The sequence below is a fragment of the Polistes dominula genome, unplaced genomic scaffold (genome assembly GCF_049000335.1).
Source record: "Polistes dominula isolate Pdom_NZ unplaced genomic scaffold, Pdom_raw_medaka contig_26, whole genome shotgun sequence".
NCBI classification, from domain to species: domain Eukaryota; kingdom Metazoa; phylum Arthropoda; class Insecta; order Hymenoptera; family Vespidae; genus Polistes; species Polistes dominula.
In genome coordinates, this window is record NW_028300939.1 from 2278618 (window position 1) to 2298032 (window position 19415).

Sequence of the window (19415 nt, forward strand, 5' to 3'; positions counted from 1 at the left end):
TTATTTTTCCCCCCTTTTTTTTCTTTCTTCTTCGTAAATTTTTTTGTTTCATCTTTGGATGGACTTTTTTTTTTTTTTAATGAATTTTTAATGAATCGTCAACCGAGGAGGGGATCCCACGTGTCACGCACGTGGCACAAGTTAACCCGCGAAAATTTTTTTGTTTTTTTTTTTTACAAATCAATCACAAAATTTATTTTTTCGTGTTATTATTTATAAAAGGTTTTTTTTCTTAACCCTTAGAGTGCTATGAACGCATATATGCGTTTAATAAAAATGATCAGAGTTGTGTTTATCAACACATATATGTGTTTGTTAATATTAATGTAAAATAATGTAACGTTTATATTAATTAAATTAAATTATATTAAATAAATAAAGCACTTAAAGGGTTAATGATCCCTTTGAAGACGACTTTTTTTTTTAAAAGGATTTTAGGATTCATGGTTCGAACCGGCGAACTACGATCGTCAAATGTAAAATTTCATTGTTTTCATTTACCTTTTAATTCAAAAAAAAAAAAAAAAAAAAGAAAAAAAAAAATCGTCTCACGAGACAAACACCATACACAAAATGAAACAATTTTCGCGAATTTCCATGTGTGTTACGAACGTGGTTTTTAAATCTCGCGAACCTTTTTTTTTTGTTTTTTACTAATACATATATATATATACACACACACAGACAGGTTTATTATTATTTTTCTTTTTCTTTTATTTTCATTCGAAGCCCGAATTTTCGTCAGATTCATCAAAGAGATGAGTGGGGGAAGGAAAAACATTAAAAAAAAAACATAAAAAAAAACATAAAAAAAAAATAGAAGAAGAAAAATCACATTTAGGTGTGTCGTACAATTTTAAAGAATTTTTAATCATTTATTTGAATTTTATTTTTTATTCTTATATTTCTTCCTTCCCCCTCTCCACCCTCACCCCCATTTCGATTATGGATCAAACGAAATTCGATAAACCCCGCTCTTACTTAACTAAACTAACGTTTACGTTTATATTTAATCATATCGTTAATTACTACCGAGTTTTTTTTATTTTATTTTTTATTTCCCTAGACTCTTCAGATATATATATATATATATATATATTAATCAATTCTTCAATTCGACACGTTAACGCGAATTTCTTTTATTTGAATAAATTTTTCACCATTTTTCTTTTCTCCGTCATTTTTTTGTTTTTATTTTATTTTTCTTATTTTTTACTATTTTTAAATCGCACGAATACAATACACACAATTTTCGTTCTATTATTTTGTGTTCTCATTCGTTCTCATTCTTCTCCCCCACCCCTCCTCCCCTCTTCCCTTCTTCTTCCCAGATTTGTCTTCTTAAATTAGTTTTTCGTTTTTAAGAGGTAAAGTTTCATACAAGTAGCTTGTTTCTTTTTTTTTTTTTTTTTTTATTCTTCTGGCATATTTCATTTATTCATAACGTTTCGTATTATTCTAATATCAAAGTGTGTCCAGTCTTCCTATACGAAGATCGCATATTAAATCCTAGTTGATTTTATTTTATTTTATTTTATTTAAGTCGAGTCATAAGTAACTTCTGTAGAAACTATTTGTCATATTTACCTATTATAAGTCATCGAAACAAACACATTTTTGATATCACTGTATAAATGAGGATTCAGTTTAGTCTTCTGTCAACTTGTGCATATTCGACATGCAATGCTTTAAGAATTGAAACAAGGCCAATGGCACTAAAGTGGCAGCTGTAAAAATATGCAACGAATACGGTGCAGGACTTGATAACTGATAGGACAGTCAAGAAAATTGGTTTGTCAAATTTCCGTTGTGTAGATACGAGCTTAAAAAGACGAACCTAGTGCAAGGACGTCTTTCCGACTTTGACCGAAACCTTTTAAAGGTAATATTGGAAACAAAATCCAATGGATACGTCCAACGGATGCAAAGAGTGCAAATAAAAAAAAACACAAAACTCCATGAAAAGATATCGTGCACTTATCAGTCGCAGAATTGCCATTCTTAGTTTCATAAAAAAAACCGGAAGTTATTTATGACTCGATTCTTATCTAAAAACACACACACACACACACATAAACATTCTTTCAGATTTCATTTGAATTTCCGGTTTAAAATATACATGATGACGATAATGATGATTGTAAAATGGAAGGATTTACGAAAAACATGACAAGATGAAGTTTTATTGTGTTACTTTGAAAAAAATAAAATAAAAAAAAACGAAATAAAAAAGAAAAATAATCCACGTATACATTAACCCATTAGCTGCCACAAACCCCATTTGGGAATTTTGGAATTTTATCTACACCACTCGGTTTTATGTGAATTTAATGGAAAAATGGCATAATAATAGAAATTTTAGGAAATTTATAGATAATAATACAAGAAATAAGTACTAGTCTCTTATTGGTTTGTTTTTTTGTTTTCGTGCAACTACTCACAATCCCCATTTAAGACTTTTTAAATAATACAAATATTTCTTTAACGAAAAATAATTTGGCAGTTAATGGGTTAATCTCGTATCAACCATCTTTCAACCCCCTCTGCCTCCCTACCCCCAACTCTGCCCCAGCATCCCTTAAAATTCAATGTTCGTTTTTGCGAAATGAAGTTTCATATAAAACAGGATATGCCCAGATGTTTGTTTTTCTTTTTCTTTTTCTTTTAATCTACGCACAGAAAAAGAAAAATACATTTCCACTCATTTTATTTATTATTGCGATAGCGAATCAGTTGGGTTAATTGAAAAACTTTGAAAAGGGAAGTAGTAGTGTATCTTCATCCAACTCTCATGAAATGCGAGGTACGCAAAATGCAAATGACTTTTTTTCTTTCATCTCTTTTCTTTTTCATTTTCATTTGTTTTGTTTTGTTTTTCAATTTTTTTTTTTTTTTAAACACAGGTACACATCCAACGATTTTATTGTTCGTCGCATTATTTTCGTTACTTTTACAGGACCAATTTATTCGTACGTTTTTCCCCATTCAACTGATATTTGTGTTCTGCCACCATCTTTTCATTTCATCAATTTTATTTCAGAAATATTCAGTTGTTTTTTTTTTTCAATGCAAGTTTCATAGCGTTATTATTTATGTATTTATATATATTTATATAATTGATTAATTAATTTCAAAATCCCTGGTATCCCTTAAACAACTACAGAAGTATACAGATATTATAAATTAATATTGTGTCAGTTTAAATTATAAACTAATGACTAAAAATCCTTTTTGTTTTTTCCTTTTTGTGTGTGTTTTTTCTTTCTTTTCTTTCCTTCTTTTTAAAGAACTTTTTACAGTGTATACAAAAGTTTGATATGATAATACTTACATCTTAACATTTTCGTTACGTTATTTTATTATTTTTTTTTTTATACTAATTATACCTATATATATATATATTTTCTATATTATATACAGTATTATATATATATACACGTAAGTTGGAAAACTGAAATAGTGGCAATTATTTATTCACAACCTATACAAAAGGAGTTATATGTTTGCACCTGTTTTTTTCGTGTGGTTTGTTATTCCCGAGCACTCGCTCAGTCCTTGGACCATTACGCCCGGGCTCCTTACGGGGAGCACCCCTTATCCATTGTGGTCCCACGGGCAGCCCCGTCCAGCGTGCGTAAGCAAAGCAGTCCGGTCTCCCCCGAGAGGCCCACCACGTCAAATGTTGGCGGTGGTCCCAAGGACATCATTTCTGACGCCCGCGAGCCCAAAGCCACAAAGACGACGAGCAGGCATGTCCCCTCGTTCGATGTCGGAAAGTGCGGGGACTCGAACCCGCGAACTCCGAGTGGGAGTCAAGCGCTCTACCGACTGAGCCATGCCGTGCACGTTTGCACCTCTTACTTTTTTAGCAGAGCCTTTTCTGTTGATGATGCGAATGGAGCGGGGTCTACTGCCATGTCTCATTCAGTATTACGATACGGCGTAAGAAAGCCTCTCATTCGTGCTCATAGCACTCCAAGTGCATCTGAGTAGCGTCGTAACGCATCTATTTCTGCATTTCCGTCAATTTATGCGGTACCCATCGTAGTATTCGTTTCAGAACTGTTCCAGAGATTCGACAGGCAGTAGGCCGCTCCATTCGCACCATTAACAGAACAACAGGCTCTGTCAACGGTAAACTACGTCTTCCAAATTGCTAGCAACGGGTTCTACACAACGTTGGTGAGTACTTTAAAGGATAGTAACAGATGCAAACATGTAACTCTTTTGTATCGGTTGTGAATAAATAGTTGCCACTATTTAAGTTTCAACCTACGTAATATATATATACTGTATATATTATACAGTGTTATTTAGGGTCAGTCAAATAAGTCAAGTAATTCGTCCGTTTAAATTTTCGTTTACGTGCATTAAAAATTATTCTAATAAACAATTATAGTTACTTTCTCTTCATTTGGGTGCTAAACAAACACACACACACACACACAGTCCGTTTTTTTTCATGTTTACATAAATAGGGGGTTTAAGTGTGTATGTACATGTGTGTGTATGTATATGCAGAGCTAACTCAAAGAGAGGATATGATGAAGCAACCCCTTTAAATCGTAGTTTGGATTTTAACCAATTGTCTGATTATAACTTTTTTTTATTTATATTATTATTATTATTATTATATTTATTTTTATTAGAAACAAATATCATTCTACTTGTATATATATATATATATATATATATATATATATATATATATATATATATATATATAGTATGATAAATTACAAAATATGAAAATATAAAAATTGAGAAAAAAATTGTTTAAAAATAAAACAAAGCTTTTTTTTTTGCAATTGGAGGGGTGGAATTATTGCACGTACCAGCAAAACGCTTTCTCATTTGTTAATTTGTTGATTATTATTTTCTTTTTTGTTTATGTTATTTTTATCAGAAGAAGGTATTATTGGTTGGTGCATATTGTGCCTAAAAAGCTCTGAGTTGGCCCTGTGTATATGTATTTTTTATTTATTTTTTTATTTTTTAAATGTAATATGCGTATGCGTGGCATGTGCGTGGTGCGTGCGAGTATTCTTTTTGTTTATTTATTTATTTTTTTTTTTTGGAAGAATTATAATCAATTAATTATTAATTAATTAATAACATCGTCACCATAGCGCGAAAAAATATGTATTGAAGACAACAGTCAATGAAAATTTATAAATTTTTTAATAAATAATTTCAAAGAAAAATTGCATTTTAACATACCCCTTTAAAAATTCACAGATTTCATTAAAAAAAAAAGTATACAGACAATGCCTGTATAAATCTAGTGTTAAATAAGATTTCAAAATTATTCAAATTCTTCTTCTCATTTTCTTTTCATATTTTTTTTTCTTTAATTTTAATCTTCTTATGATTTTAGGAACATCATATCCAAAATAATTATTGTATTTGTTATATTTTGTCGTGGCAAGAAATGTACAAGCTCTCGAGAAATAAATGCCACGTCTTACTTTTATTAATTTATTTATTAAAAAAAAAAAAAAAAAAAAATAAAAAAAAAATAAAAATCAAAATAAACTTTTCGTATGAGAACGTAAGACGCGCTTGGAACATTTTCTCCTACGTGTAACCCTTTTGTGTGTATGGTTTTTTTTTTAATAATAATATATTAATAATAATAATAATAAAAAAATAATAAAATATGATAATAATAATAATAATAATATTAATAATAATGAAGATAATATTAGGGGTACAAAAAAGTAATGAAAATTTTGACGATGAATTTCATTCACATTCAGTTTGTGTCAATGAAAAATCGATGAACCTATTTAAAAAAATAAATTCAATTATTTTTCATTTGCGTAATCTAAAAAGTGTTAAAAAAAAATGATAAACAAATTTTTCATTGATTAACATTTAATATTATTTTAAATAAATAAATGTTTTTCGTCAGCAAAGCAGAATTTTGATTACTTTTCGGTCCCCCTAATAATATTAGGTTAGAAACTAAGTAATTGCGGATTTTATCAATAGATGGCTTCTTAAAATCAGCAATAATTTAATTGCCAACCCAATAATAATAATAATAATAATAATAATAATAATATTAATGATAAACCTACTACAAGTTTAGGTTCGATCAGGGATAACGTAATATCAATGTATTATATCATAATTTCGCGTAAGCTCGAGTTCGGCCATTTTGTGTATTATAACCTTAAAATGAAATCACTTAAATTAAATCACTCATTTTTTTTTTGAAAAACTTTAAACGATGTTACTTTTAAAACGCTTTTATTAAAGAGTGTGTAACGTGATAAAGATTGGCGTATCCAAAGATATCATCTTCAAAAGTTTTTCAAAGTATTTTCAAGAGTAGGTACACAACGTTTCCAGAATTCTACCTCGAAAACTCAAATGAGTCGTTCAACATTACGTTTACTTGGACTAATACAATCCATCGAACTCGAGCAAACCGATTATCGATTACTCTCACGTTTTCCCAGTCTTCTTTCAGCACAAATAACTCGCCCGCCCGTATCGAGGAAAAAACTTTTGACTATTTTATATATTGCTCGAAAAGTTGGCCATGTTCCACAACCCCCTCCTCCTCCTCCCTCATCCCCCTCCCCTTCCGCTCCCCCACTCCATTGTCTTTTATTTTTATTCTACTTCTTCTACTTCTTCTTCTTCTTTTTCTTCTTCTTCTTCTTCTTCATTTTTTTTCTTCCACACACAGATACACACAGAGCCACACACACACACACACACAGTCTTCACGGTTATCTTCATCAATTGGGATTAGGAAAGATGTGTGTTTTTCTAATGAAATGCCTTAAAATACACGACAAACGAATTAGGATACTTAATATAAATGCATTATCGTCATCGATCCCCGTCTTGTCGTTGACCATTCTTCTGTTTCTCACTTTCGACGAGAAATAAAGCCATCAATTCTTGGACTTTGTACAAGTAATTTTCATTTGAATAGCCCTTTTTTCCCCGATGATAACCAACGCGATAATGGTACATCACAAGTTGATTTTGTTCAATTGCTTTCCATTCCAGTTAGTTGATCGTTTCTCATATTTTTTCTTTTTGTTTTGTTTCTTTAAGTTAAACGAAACGTTCGTGTTCGTTTATTTGTTGTTTCATTCGTTCGTTCGTTCGTTCGTTTGTTCGTTCGTGAGTCTTCACACTTTGAATACGTGTCAGACAAATCAGATCCTTTGACCATAAACCTCATCATTGGTCAAGGCAGGTTTTCATAGATTCTATTTTTGTTTTTCTTTATTTCTTGTTCATACTTAGCTGTCGCGATGTTCGCTAGGACGATTAGGTTCTGAAACTCCCGTTGGATTATTTGCACTCGCTAAGAGGCTGTTGAGTTTGTTGTATCTTTGACTTCCAGAGCTACTCATCGTATTGGATGCTGAAGAACTGTGCTGGGGATAACTACCTGTTCTAGAGAAGCTAGGCACTTTATCTGTAACAATAATAATAATCAAATAATTGGGGTTAATTTTATTCTACAATTAAAAAGTTCAATCTTGCATTTGATTATATGAGCTGTTTATTTTAGAAGTGGCCTAACTCCAGTTTCTCACTAATATATTAACACTGTGACGTGTCCGGTGGCTCCACGTTGGTGGCATGCGAAAACTATCGGGTAAGTAGCCCCAATGGGTGTATTGTGGTATTCTAAACTGTAGAACGAAAATTAACACTTTAATGGCCGCACGTCATTAAAGCACGTAAAATGCATATTATTCACTTAATAATTGGCACTATTGTAATAGAAACTGTAAATTGAACAGCTGTATATTTTGAATTGCATTGAAACACAAACAAATTCTTTAATATCTCGATTCGAACATAAATGGAGTTAGGTCATTTTCTAAATAAGTGGCTCATATTGATGATTATTTTCTGATTTATTCTAATTTTTGATAATATTTTTTATTTCTATATCTAATCAGCAGAATAGTTAACATTTGGTCTATAAAAAGCTTCAGACAGTATAAACTTAATTTTGTATTCAGGACGTTCGGTATTACTCTGCATTTGGCGATTGCCATTAACCAACCGACTTCGATTGGTCGAATCTTGAAGTAAAATTACACCAATTACCAATTAAACTACCAATTACCAATTATTACCAATTACATGTGGCGTTCACTGAATACTCGACTTCCTGAATGACCCCATTGTCTCATCTTTCGTATTTCCGTATAAATAAAGAGTCAGAACATGACGTCTTAGAAGAAGAATAAAAATCATTTCAAATTTGTTAAACTCGAGTTATCAAAATAAAAAAGATATTATTTTTTATAATATTTCTTAACCTCCAGATAAAGGTTCGATGATGAGGCTAACAACCTAATTTTGCTAAAAAAATTCATTGCACCCAGAATTAACAAAATAACTTAGTTAGGTTGTTTAGTTAAAGATAATAGGATGAAATCCTAAACAAGAAATGATAATAATAATATTAAAGAATTGTTCCAAGTCCCCAAATAAAGATGAAGGTTCGAGGACAAGGCTAGCAACCTAACCTCGCTAAAAAAAAAATAATTGCACCTAGAACTAACAAAATAACCTATTATTTAGGTTGTTCAGTTAAAGATGAAGTCTTAAGAAAAAGAATAACAATATTGAATGAATTTTAATTGAAATGAATTTGAATGAATTACCTTTGCAACGATTATGCCTCGATCTGTCCTGCGAGCCGATGCTTCCACATTGTCTTTGTGGAATACAAGAGTAATTACTGTCACTGCTGTAAGCAGGAGACGAAGCTCTGTTGTTTCTTCTACGTGGACTCTTATTGTCCCTACTTCTCGATTCGCTTCTATTGTGAGCACATCCGGATTGTGCAAATTGATTGTTATATTCAATCGTATCGGCGTAAAGACAGCTTGATTCGGAACAAGAGTAACACATGTCCGAGTGGGTGTTGGAATCGCAAGATTTTCTATCCCATTCGTCGTTTTCTTGTTGATAGAGATCTTCACCGCGGAATATCGCATCGTTTCGTCTGTAAATATCGTCACTCATGGCGACCGAATGTTCTATGTGAGGATTAGGATGATTTATACGGCTAAAAGCGTTGTCGTGATTTCTATAGTTGTCAGGTACACCATTGTGATGACCGTAAATCACGGAACCACTTTCGTACTCGTTCTCTTGAGTTTTATAGTCGTAATGATTGAAGCCTTGAGGGAAACAGGGTACTGGTGGTGGATTAGTTTGCGGTGGCAGTGTAGTGTATCTTCCACTTTGTTGCATGTTCGCGTGAGCGACAATGTCGTGCGGAGCTTGCCCAGTCCATGGTGTTGGTGAGGAACTGAAACTGTTCCCTCCTGCTCTGATAGGTGGTGTAGGTGGGCTTTGCGAATTGCACGATCCAGAACCGTCTAAATCATTTTGAATGTTCCTCTTACCTAAGTGAGGACTGAACGAGACTTGTTGATGATGCTGTTGCTGCTGTTGTTGTTGCGGTTGTTGTTGTGGTTGTTGTTGTTGTTGGATTCTTCCAGACAACAACGTACCCGAAGGAGGTGGGTGTTCAGGAGGAGGTGGTAACATGTCACACCAGTTGGGCATTGCTGTCCCGCTTGTGCTTACAGCACTTTGGGGATCGTTTGATAAGGGTATCCTGTATTGCGGTCTTCTTTGTATATCAGCGTTCTCATCGGTGTATACGCTGCTAGTGTTATCGCTGCTGGGTGACATAGTTGATTTGTTGTGTTCCTGATTTGAATCCAAACTAGAGTAGTCAGGTTTCATGCAAGAATCACTGGAATTTGATTTCTGTCCACTGGTTTCCATCGAATCTGGACTTCGATTACCAACGCATAACGTTGTGGTAGCGTATGGTTCGGGTGGTGCTTGCAATTGTTTTCTCGAATTATAAAACGTAGTCAAGTTGACTTCAGCATATTCCGAGCCAGTCATGCTAACAATCCCTGGAGCAAGCATCTGCTGATTATTTAACAGCTTAGTTTCGCATTCCTTATCGGTGGGACCCTGAAGAGTGTTTGACGGTCTCCAGCCACGTTCCAACCATAAAGTGTCCTTATTCAGCTGACATATGTCATTTGCCGTACTCACCGGAACATTTAAATGACCTAATTGCTTGCTCATCGCTTGTCTGCGTCTCACGTAAAGAGCACCCAAGAAAAAAGCAACGAGAGCGAAGACCATCGTAATTACCAATATTAGGAACCAAGTTTCTCGAACGATGGAAACGCTACCGTGACTTGGATCTGTTCGAGGTGGAAGTTGCGTTAATTGACCTGGATCCATATTTAGTAGAGTCGGATTTGAGAAAGGTCCTAATCCAACACGTGTTAAACCAGCTACACGTGCCGTGTAAAGTCCACCCGATGAGAGACTATTGATCACGACAGATGTTGTTGAAGCATTTAATGACATTTGACCTAAAACTTTATTACTGCTGTTGCTCTTTATTTGTATCTGTAAAATAATTCATATATAAATTGTAACAATTAAAAAATGTTGATCGTATTAAATGTAAAATAAAAATGAAAATGAAATCTCACTTTGTATCCTATCAATTGTCCATTTTGTGCATTCTTTGGTGGTGGTGACCATCTTACAAACGCTGAAGTTATATTGATCATACCAACGTGGACGTTTTCCGGTGCACTAGACGGTACATCCTCCAAAGTTGTAGCCAATTTCACATTGCTAGGTCTCCCTTCTATAGTTTTGTAGAATGGCACAAGGAAGAACTCGTAACGCGTGTACTTCTGTAAATTGGTTAGAACGTAACTAGTTGCACCGGCATTGAGTACAGTCACCATACGATATTCTGGTTTCTCGGTGAGTTCACGATACCGTATATAAAGACCCTCAACTAAATCAGCTGCGCCAAGTATCTAAAACACAAAGAGGAAGCGCGTTCAAGGATCGCTTTCAACCGGACGAAGGGGGATTTGCGTTTGTCACTGTCCCAAGTAACCGCTTTTGATCTCGAACTTACGTCCCACATAATTTTAACGCTGGTACTGCTCAACGGTTGAACTTCCTTCAAGTGCAGTATCTCGCTGTTAAGCCGATCCCTCGCGCGAATCAATTCTATCTGCGGTACCGTCCGTTGATCAAGGCTACTTGTGTGAGCGACATCGGACAACGGTCCAGGAAGCGACAAGCCGTGACTATTTTCGGCACGCACTAGGAACACGTAGTTGGTGTCAGGCTTTAAATCCATTACCTGTAACAGGAAATGTTCATCTTTATCATCGTCATCATTTATTATTATTATTATTACTTAATATTTATGATACCATGAAAATACTCTAATAAAATAATGTTGATTTAAATTCACTTATTAATCAAATGAAATTATGATACTTACGGTGTACGTATCGTCAGTGACACCGGTAGCTGCAACAACCCAACCAGTATTCAGATTGCTGCTGAAGTATTCAATGTTATAACCAATGATTTTACTTTGACCCTCATTGCCAGGACTCCAAGTCAAAGTAACCGAGTTGCTAGTAGCGTTTATGATTCTAGGTTTGCTCGGGCTCTGTGGCAAAGCCGATATTTCCGGAGTTCTGTGAAAGGTCGTCGTAGTGCTAACCGTCAATGTGGCAGACCAAGATGTATTTCCAGATTCTGAGCTTGCAATGCAAGTATATAATCCAGAGTCACTCATTTGAAGATCATCGATAAACAACGTTCCATTGTTAGCCATCGTGATACGATTTCCTAATTGAATGAGAACACCGTCTTTGTGCCAGTGTACTTTTGGGGTTGGAGTACCAACTGCACGGCAGGGTAACGTAGCAACACTTTTGACAGGAAGTGTCTGATTAGCAGGACCCAACTCAATTATCGGAGGTGGTATATCCTCAGCAGACATAACCTTGTTTTTTAACAGGAAAATAAGAGATAACGAGTTAAGTTTAACTTAAAGTTCTTTTATGATACTTTTAGAGTGTGCACCTTTAGATAATTGTTACCTCAGGTGTCGAGGGCTTACCTGAAGGAACACAGTCGCCGTACTTGCACCAGCTTGGCTGATGACGCTACACACATAATGGCCCTCATCTTTCCTTATCACACCTTTAATGCGCAAACTTCCGTCTTGAGTGACCGTATATCGTTCCTGATAAGTGTTTCCCGGAAACATTAACTCCTGAGAGCCCTCGCGGGTCCAAAATGTCGAAGGTTTCGGAGAACCACGAGCGGAACATGAAAACGATACATCCGATCCAGTACTAACAGCTTCATCTTTTGGAAAATTGATGAATACTGGTCTCGCTGTTAACAAAAATTATTCCAATTAATTTCAATGTTCAAGTAATTTGTTGGTTTGTTGACAACGTCAGCCATCGGTGACTAACACTAGATTTCCCGCTTGAGCCACGTCAGTCATTTATGACTGACACTCAACTATTTTATTAATACAAAGTAAGGCCTGTGGCCTGACGGAAATTTCCCGAAGAATTCGCGTGGCGATGAAAATAAAAAAAAAAAAAAAATCTATAACGACAGGAGACAAGGGATTTATCTTGTTTGAGAAAAAAAGGTAACGTTATCTAAATGACATTTAAGTAAACGTGAAACCTTCGTATTCTTCAACCGGTTGTTGCGAATGCATTATGGAAAGAAGTTGTAAATTGACAATAGCTTGGTCTAGGAGTAGTATACATAATATACCGGTTTCTAACGTCTCAGCAAACGTGTCCATTTATTTTTAGTATCTCCATGTAGCTAATGACTCGTTCGTAAAAGATTTAAAATGAAATATCTGACTAGATTATGCGAATGAACGAACTGGTCCTCGTTGTTGACGTTGTACGAACTATTTCCGAGACAATGAGTCAAAATCCCCCTCTCTCTCTTTCAACCAATCGATTATTTCTATTTATACTCACAATGAATGGTAAGAACTGCACTCGCTGAAATAGCACCGACGTCGTTTTCAGCGTCACAAATATAAGTTCCCTGATCCTCGGGTGTTACCCTTTCAATTCGTAAACTTTTGTCATCTGTTATGTGTCCTCGACCAATCGGCATTTTTCCGTCATTGCGACGCCATAAAATTTCGGGTGGTGGATCCCCACCAACCCGACAAGCAAATTCAGCGGTTTGATCCGTCAAAATTGTTTGGTTACTTGGCATGGCAGTGAAATATGGTTTTACTAAAAAGAACCAATTGTTTGAGTTTATTTTTCTTTCAAGAATTGTCCCAAGTATCAGATAGAACTACAGAGTGTCCCATAAGTTTGAAATTTATGAACTTATACAGATTTCAATTGACTTTTTCATTGAACATTGAAAAGGGTTTGATACAATTGATACAATTGACTTTGTAATTTTGATTTATGAATTGCATTGTATCTTTTATCCATTAATTAACATAACAAATTAAATAATAATAATAATAATAATAATCCGTACCGTGTACAGTGAGTAAAGCAACATTAGATTCCTTAAGTCCCACCATGTTTTCAGCAACACACTGATACTTCCCATGATCCGCTTGTCTAACGTCAGATATCAACAAGTTTCCACCATCAACGAGTGTAATTCTAGAAGCAAAACGAGCAAAGCACACAAAAAAAATTAACAAATTCAAAAAGGTTAGCAAAAAGACGAACTGATAGAGGTAGGGGATAGGGGTGTTGTGGGGGGGGGTTAAAAAAGTCATTGGGGTAGGCAGGAAAATCGTTTGGATCGATTGGTTCATCATGGGAAAACATCGGGGAATGGAAATTACTCTCTTTTTATGAGAGTGACAGAGATGAGGTGGGTTTTTAAAGAGAGATAGAATGACTATGGGAAAGAGGTGGGGATGGGTATGGGGATAGGAGAAAAAGGGGACACAACACGCACGTAGAATGTCACCGTTGGACGGACTACTAATTAACGAGTTCGAAGAGAGAGGTTCGAAGGTATCATGGGAGTGTGAGAGTGACTGACTGTGAATGAGTATGAGTGAGTTTGAGTTTGAGTATGAGTGAGAGAGAGAGAGAGAGAGAGAGAGAAGCAACGAGGCAGCATTAAATCAATCGCTCCTCGATTACACCCTTTAATTTATAGCGCCCGTTAATTTCGCTGTCGACGAGAGATCGTGTTTCCTCCGTGCTCTTCGAACGGGGCATTTAAGCGCAGCAAAACCCCCTCCTCCCCCCGCGCAAATGCTGCTGCTGCTGCTGCATTGCACTTGCACTTGCACTTGCATAGTATAGTGTGCACGCGTACTTTCTCTCTCTCTCTCACTCTTTCTGTAATTCTCTGCGTGCTAACGTCAGAAACGTGCGTGCTAAACGTAACCGGATTTAATTCCTACTACTCCGAGTCTAAATTATCGTCCGTTCAATATATATATATATATGCATATGTATATATATGTATATATGTATATCCGTTTGTTGTTTCTATCGGAATAGGGCTCGGAGGAAACTTTCGACGATATTGATTTTTCGAAGGTTTAAACGGTTCGAGCACTACGAATTGAACCCCCTGGATTTTCATCGATAGAGTTTTACATTTTGTTTTCTTTTCTCCCTTTCTCACTCTCTCTCTCTCTCTCTCTCTCTCTCTCTCTCTCTCTCTCTCTCTCTCGTTTGCATTTTTTTTTATTGTTTTGATTTTATAATTTTTATATTTCAGAAAATAAATTGATTTATTAGGATACGAGTATCGTGTTAACAATAACACATACTATAATACAATGATGTGAATAATGAATTAATATAAATATTAAAATAATATAATAGAATCAATTGATAATTAATATATAAGTAATACTATTTATATATGTAACATAAAAAATCAATAAAAAAAATAATTAATATTCTTCATATTTATTAGTTATTTTACCTATATAAGTAGTACTACTACTTATAGTACTAATAAGTATAAATAAGTATTATTAATAGCATATTAATGCTATATAGTAGTAATAGTATACTATAATATATTTATTTATATGTATATATAGTAGTAGTACTACTTGTAGTACTTATAAGTAGTACACTTATATAGTAGTAGTACTACTTGTAGTACTTATAAGTAGTATACTTATATAGTAGTAGTACTACTTGTATAGGTAAAATAAAATCAATGAAAACAAATAATTCATATTCCTGATACCTCATATTGAATTTCTTTTTATAAATCATTTTTATGGGGATAGGGATTTATTAATAATTCCTTTAATAGAATTATAATAGGAATATTAATTTGAAGACATGGAGGACGTAATTCTGACGTGGTTATCGATAATGATGGGGAATGCATACAGAGAATGGACAGGATGTCAAAATTCAAGATAGAGATGTGATATATATATATATAGAGAGAGAGAAAGGGAGAAAGGGTGAGAATGGATGATTCTGTAGTAGTACTCACCGTTTGTTGTTTTCCAAGTCTATAACGTGACCGTTCCGTTTCCAATGGAGGGTTGGTTCCGGATGACCTCTGGGTGGTCCGCATTCTAGCATGGCGGTTTCTCCAGCAGCCACCCTCGTGTTCTGCGGTTCTGCCCGAAACTCGTCTCGTAGTACTGCAATCATCCAAATGCACGAAGCATTAAAGCACTGTTAGGTAGGTAGGTAGGTTGGTAGGGTAGAATAGGGTTGGTACGAGTATGTGTATTGTCGATTGATGATTCTCCAACGATTTCTCCTTCTATCAATCTCCCTCTCCCTCTCTCTCTCTCTCTCTCTCTTACTCTTTCTTTGACGAAACTCGAGAAATTCGTTGAATATTCGCTTTGTCCCGTAAAACATTCATTGATATGTTCATGAATCTTTGATCATTTATGTTTGAATTGAGATCTTCAAGGGTTTGCATTTCAATACAATTGAAAATATACGTACAGGTCATACTGTTTAAGTGTATCTAAGGGTGTTTAATTTATAGTTACTATTAAACTGAGTCAGTTGATTGACTTAAACTCAGTCAGTCAAGTCAAGTCAGTCAAATCAAGTCAGTCAAGTAAGTCAAGACAAGTAAGTCAAGTCAGTTAAGTTAGGGAGTCAAGTCAAGTCAGTCAAGTCAGACAAGTTAGTCAGTCAGTCAAGTTAGTTAAGTCAGTGAGTCAATTCAAGTCAGTCAAATCAAGTCAGTCAAGTAAGTCAAGACAAGTAAGTCAAGTCAGTTAAGTCAGGGAGTCAAGTCAAGTCAGCCAAGTCAGACAAGTCAGTTAAGTCAGTGTGTCAAGTCAAATCAAGTGAGTCAAGTCAGACAAGTCAGTTAAATCAGTCAGTCAAGTCAGTGGCTCATATGTAAAGGCAGATTCAGCAATTTAGTTTGAATCCAGAAAAGGAATGATACCTTTTAAGAAAATAAAAATCGAAATATAATCATCTTTTGTCTTATCTAATAAAATGTAAATCTCTTTATGTATAAGTTGGTTTATTCCTCTTCTTCATCTCTTCCCTTTTCATCGTTGAATAAAAATATGCAAGATAAATATGAATATATTTGTATATTTCAAAGAACTTGATTATTATTCTCGTGACGATCGATCTATCGAAAATTAAATATAATATGCAAAAATGATCTAAATAATATTTTAATTCAACTTATTGGGTTAACAACTAAATCATTCCTGACTTTAAAAAGACCACCTATCGACAAAATCTGCAATGATTTACCTGTCAATTCAATATTTGCTTTTTTTGATATTCAATTTTTGTTCGTAAATTCACCTGGGGTTAGGGGGTGTAATAATTAATAAAACAAAGTAATCATGCTTATATATCCAAATAAATGCAGAAAACATTGCATTATGTGAGATGAAAGAATAGAAGAAACCATTCATAGCAAAAGGTTGTAGAAACCAACCAACCAACCCACCTACCAACCTACCCAGGTGATACGAATTTCGAAATAATACCTATGAACCCACACAACTCGTATGTACAACTAGCAACAATTTATCTTCCCGAACAGGGGTTTGGGGAAGGAGGAGGAGGAGGAGGAGGAGGAGGAGGAGGGGCTTGGTATAAAACGGTCTTTAAAAACGGTCCCGCGAATATACGCGTCTAGGGGCCGAGTCAATGTAGAAATTTATTTGTCTGGGGTGGTGGTGGTGGTGGTGGTGGAGGTGGTATGGCAAATAAAAAAAAAGTAAAAAAAAGTTAAACACGAGAAGCTGTTAGAGAAAGAAGAGAGTAAGAGAGAGTAAGAGAGAGAGAGAGAGAGAAAGATTGTGAGGGTAGGGGGTTAGGTAGGAGAGATGCTGTGTAAACGACGTAATTAAAGGCCAAGAGATATGGTCGCGAGTTTTGTACGTGCGAAGGAAGCGAGGAAAGTGGTTGGTAAAGAGAACGAGTGCAAAAAAAAGAGAGAGAGAGAGAGTGGGAAGATGAAGATACAAGAGGAAGAAGAATCGAGAAGAGGCCTTGCATAGGAGGGTATCGTTTATGGAACGACGTTCGAACCGATTTCGACGTAAATCGATCGTAATCCCTTTTCCCTACCTCTTTCTCTCTCTCTCTCTCTCTTTTTACTCTTCTTCCCGATGGATCGAACCAGAGAGAGAGAGAGAGAGAGAGAGAAGGTTGCTTCGTATGGGTTGAGTTCTTGACTCGGTTCTCTCCCCCAAGTTCCTCGTTTATCGTCTCCTCATCCTACCTAAAACTCAACCCTCTTGCAACTACTCCTCTCTTACCCTCGTAACCTTTGGAAATTCTCTCCGAAATTCTCGGCGAAGCTCGTCGAAGAACCCTCACTTCCTCCCCTCCCCTCCCCTACCCTTCCCTCCTCTCTCCACCACTCTCTGGCCGGGTCCAGTCCGTCGTTTCGTCTCGTCTTCCCTCTTCTCAAAAACTCCTATCTCTTTTTATCTTTATCTATTTTTCTCTGTCTATCCCCTAACCCCTGGGCTCGTTCAGGAGCTTTACTTTTAGTCCAGGTTATACTACCCTCCTCCCCCTCCCTCCTACTCCCTCCTCCTCCTCCTCGCCGGTGGAAATAGCCACGCGCAGAAAAGCAACGGTACCACCTTTCACGATGCTAGGTCTTTTTCCACTTTTCCAACCTAACTACACCCCCACCACACTCCTCCTCCTTTTATTTCCTTTATTTTTTGCTTTACACCCCTCCCCGAATCACCCCCTCCTCCATCCTCTTATTTTATCTCTCTATATGTTCATCCCTTTCCATCTTTCTTTCATCATTCTTTTCGTTTCGTTTTATTTTGTTTTTCTTTTTCATCGTTTTTTTACCACCCCCTTTTTTTACTGTTTTTTTTTTATAACTACTCGTATATAAGTAAGGTACACATATATGTAATATGTGTGCATGTATGTATGTATGTACGTATGTACGTGTGTTGTGTTTCGTTGGTTAACTGGCGCGTAAATTAGTTTGTACAAAGCGTCAAATTTTTCTACGAAGAAAATAATGTACCGTGAGATATTATAGAGAGAGAGAGAGGGAGAAAAAAACAGAAAAAAGGGAGAGGGGTTGAGGTAAGGGTGATGATAAAAGAATGAAAGGTGGGAGAAGATTGGTTGGGTGGGGATGATAAGGCTATTTCGTTTAGGGTTCCTCATTCGCACTTTTCTTCTCTTCATTTTCTCTTTTTCTCTCTTGGACAAAGATAAGTTTCGTCTATTTCGAATTATATTTTTTTTTTTTTTAATGAGAAGACCCTTCATCCCCATTCTCTTTCTCCAACCTTTATTACCTTCTTCCCTAGGTCCTTTCATTTTTTTCTTTCTTTCAAAACCACCCCCCCCTTCTTTAATTAGTTAACTGTGGTGTCCTGTGGTTTGAGAGCACGCACCGTTTTGTGTCGTCACATTGAGCCATGACGTGTATACTCGTCAATCACAGAATAAGTTGCAACTGGATTGAAAATAGATGGAATCTTTCTTTCAATACGACGCGCCACTATAGTGGCTTTTGTAAACAAAATATATTATAAAATATATTCTACTTCATTTTATTATTAATTATTCACAGTAAATTGTTAAAATTAAAGTAAAGTTAAGATTAACATATAAAGATAATTTCAGATAATTAAGAGATAATGTTTGATAGATGATATAATTGCAATACTCCTTTAAAAATAAAAATAAATATATAAACCTAGTAGGAATAACGTATTCTATTTTTTGACAAAGATTCTAAGGAGTATACTCGTCAATACACAAAAGTCGTGTCACTTATCCATGACGAGTATACTCGTCAATCACAGTTAACTCGTCAATGGATTAATTACATGGGACTTTCTTTTTTTTATCGTACGATCTTTGTCTACCAATCTTTTTTATTTTATCTCTTCTTTTATCCTTTATATTCTAACACTTGAACCATTCGTCTAGTTTCATAGAGAAATTCTCGACTTCTTGAAGAGTGAGAAAGTGTGTGTGAGAGAAAGAAAAAGAGAGAGAGAGAGAGACTAATTCGTTCTCCGATCGAATTCCGGTGTAGAGTATTATACGACGACGTTTCGT

At 35.3% G+C, this 19415-nt stretch overlaps 1 protein-coding gene across 1 annotated transcript in view; it reads right to left on the bottom strand.

Annotated features, from left to right (window-relative positions):
• Positions 1-2071: 2071 nt before the first annotated feature.
• The window catches only part of LOC107071215 (roundabout homolog 2), a 258473-nt gene continuing 241129 nt past the window's right edge, over positions 2072-19415 (bottom strand). Inside the window, exons 3-11 of the mRNA XM_015330007.2 lie at positions 15355-15508; positions 13399-13529; positions 12873-13139; positions 11975-12255; positions 11345-11857; positions 10970-11200; positions 10527-10865; positions 8655-10440; positions 2072-7447 (exon numbers count right to left, since the gene is read on the bottom strand). Coding sequence (XP_015185493.1) covers positions 7269-7447; positions 8655-10440; positions 10527-10865; positions 10970-11200; positions 11345-11857; positions 11975-12255; positions 12873-13139; positions 13399-13529; positions 15355-15508 — 3881 coding nt within the window. The 3' untranslated portion in view covers positions 2072-7268. The remainder of the gene's footprint in view (positions 7448-8654; positions 10441-10526; positions 10866-10969; positions 11201-11344; positions 11858-11974; positions 12256-12872; positions 13140-13398; positions 13530-15354; positions 15509-19415) is intronic.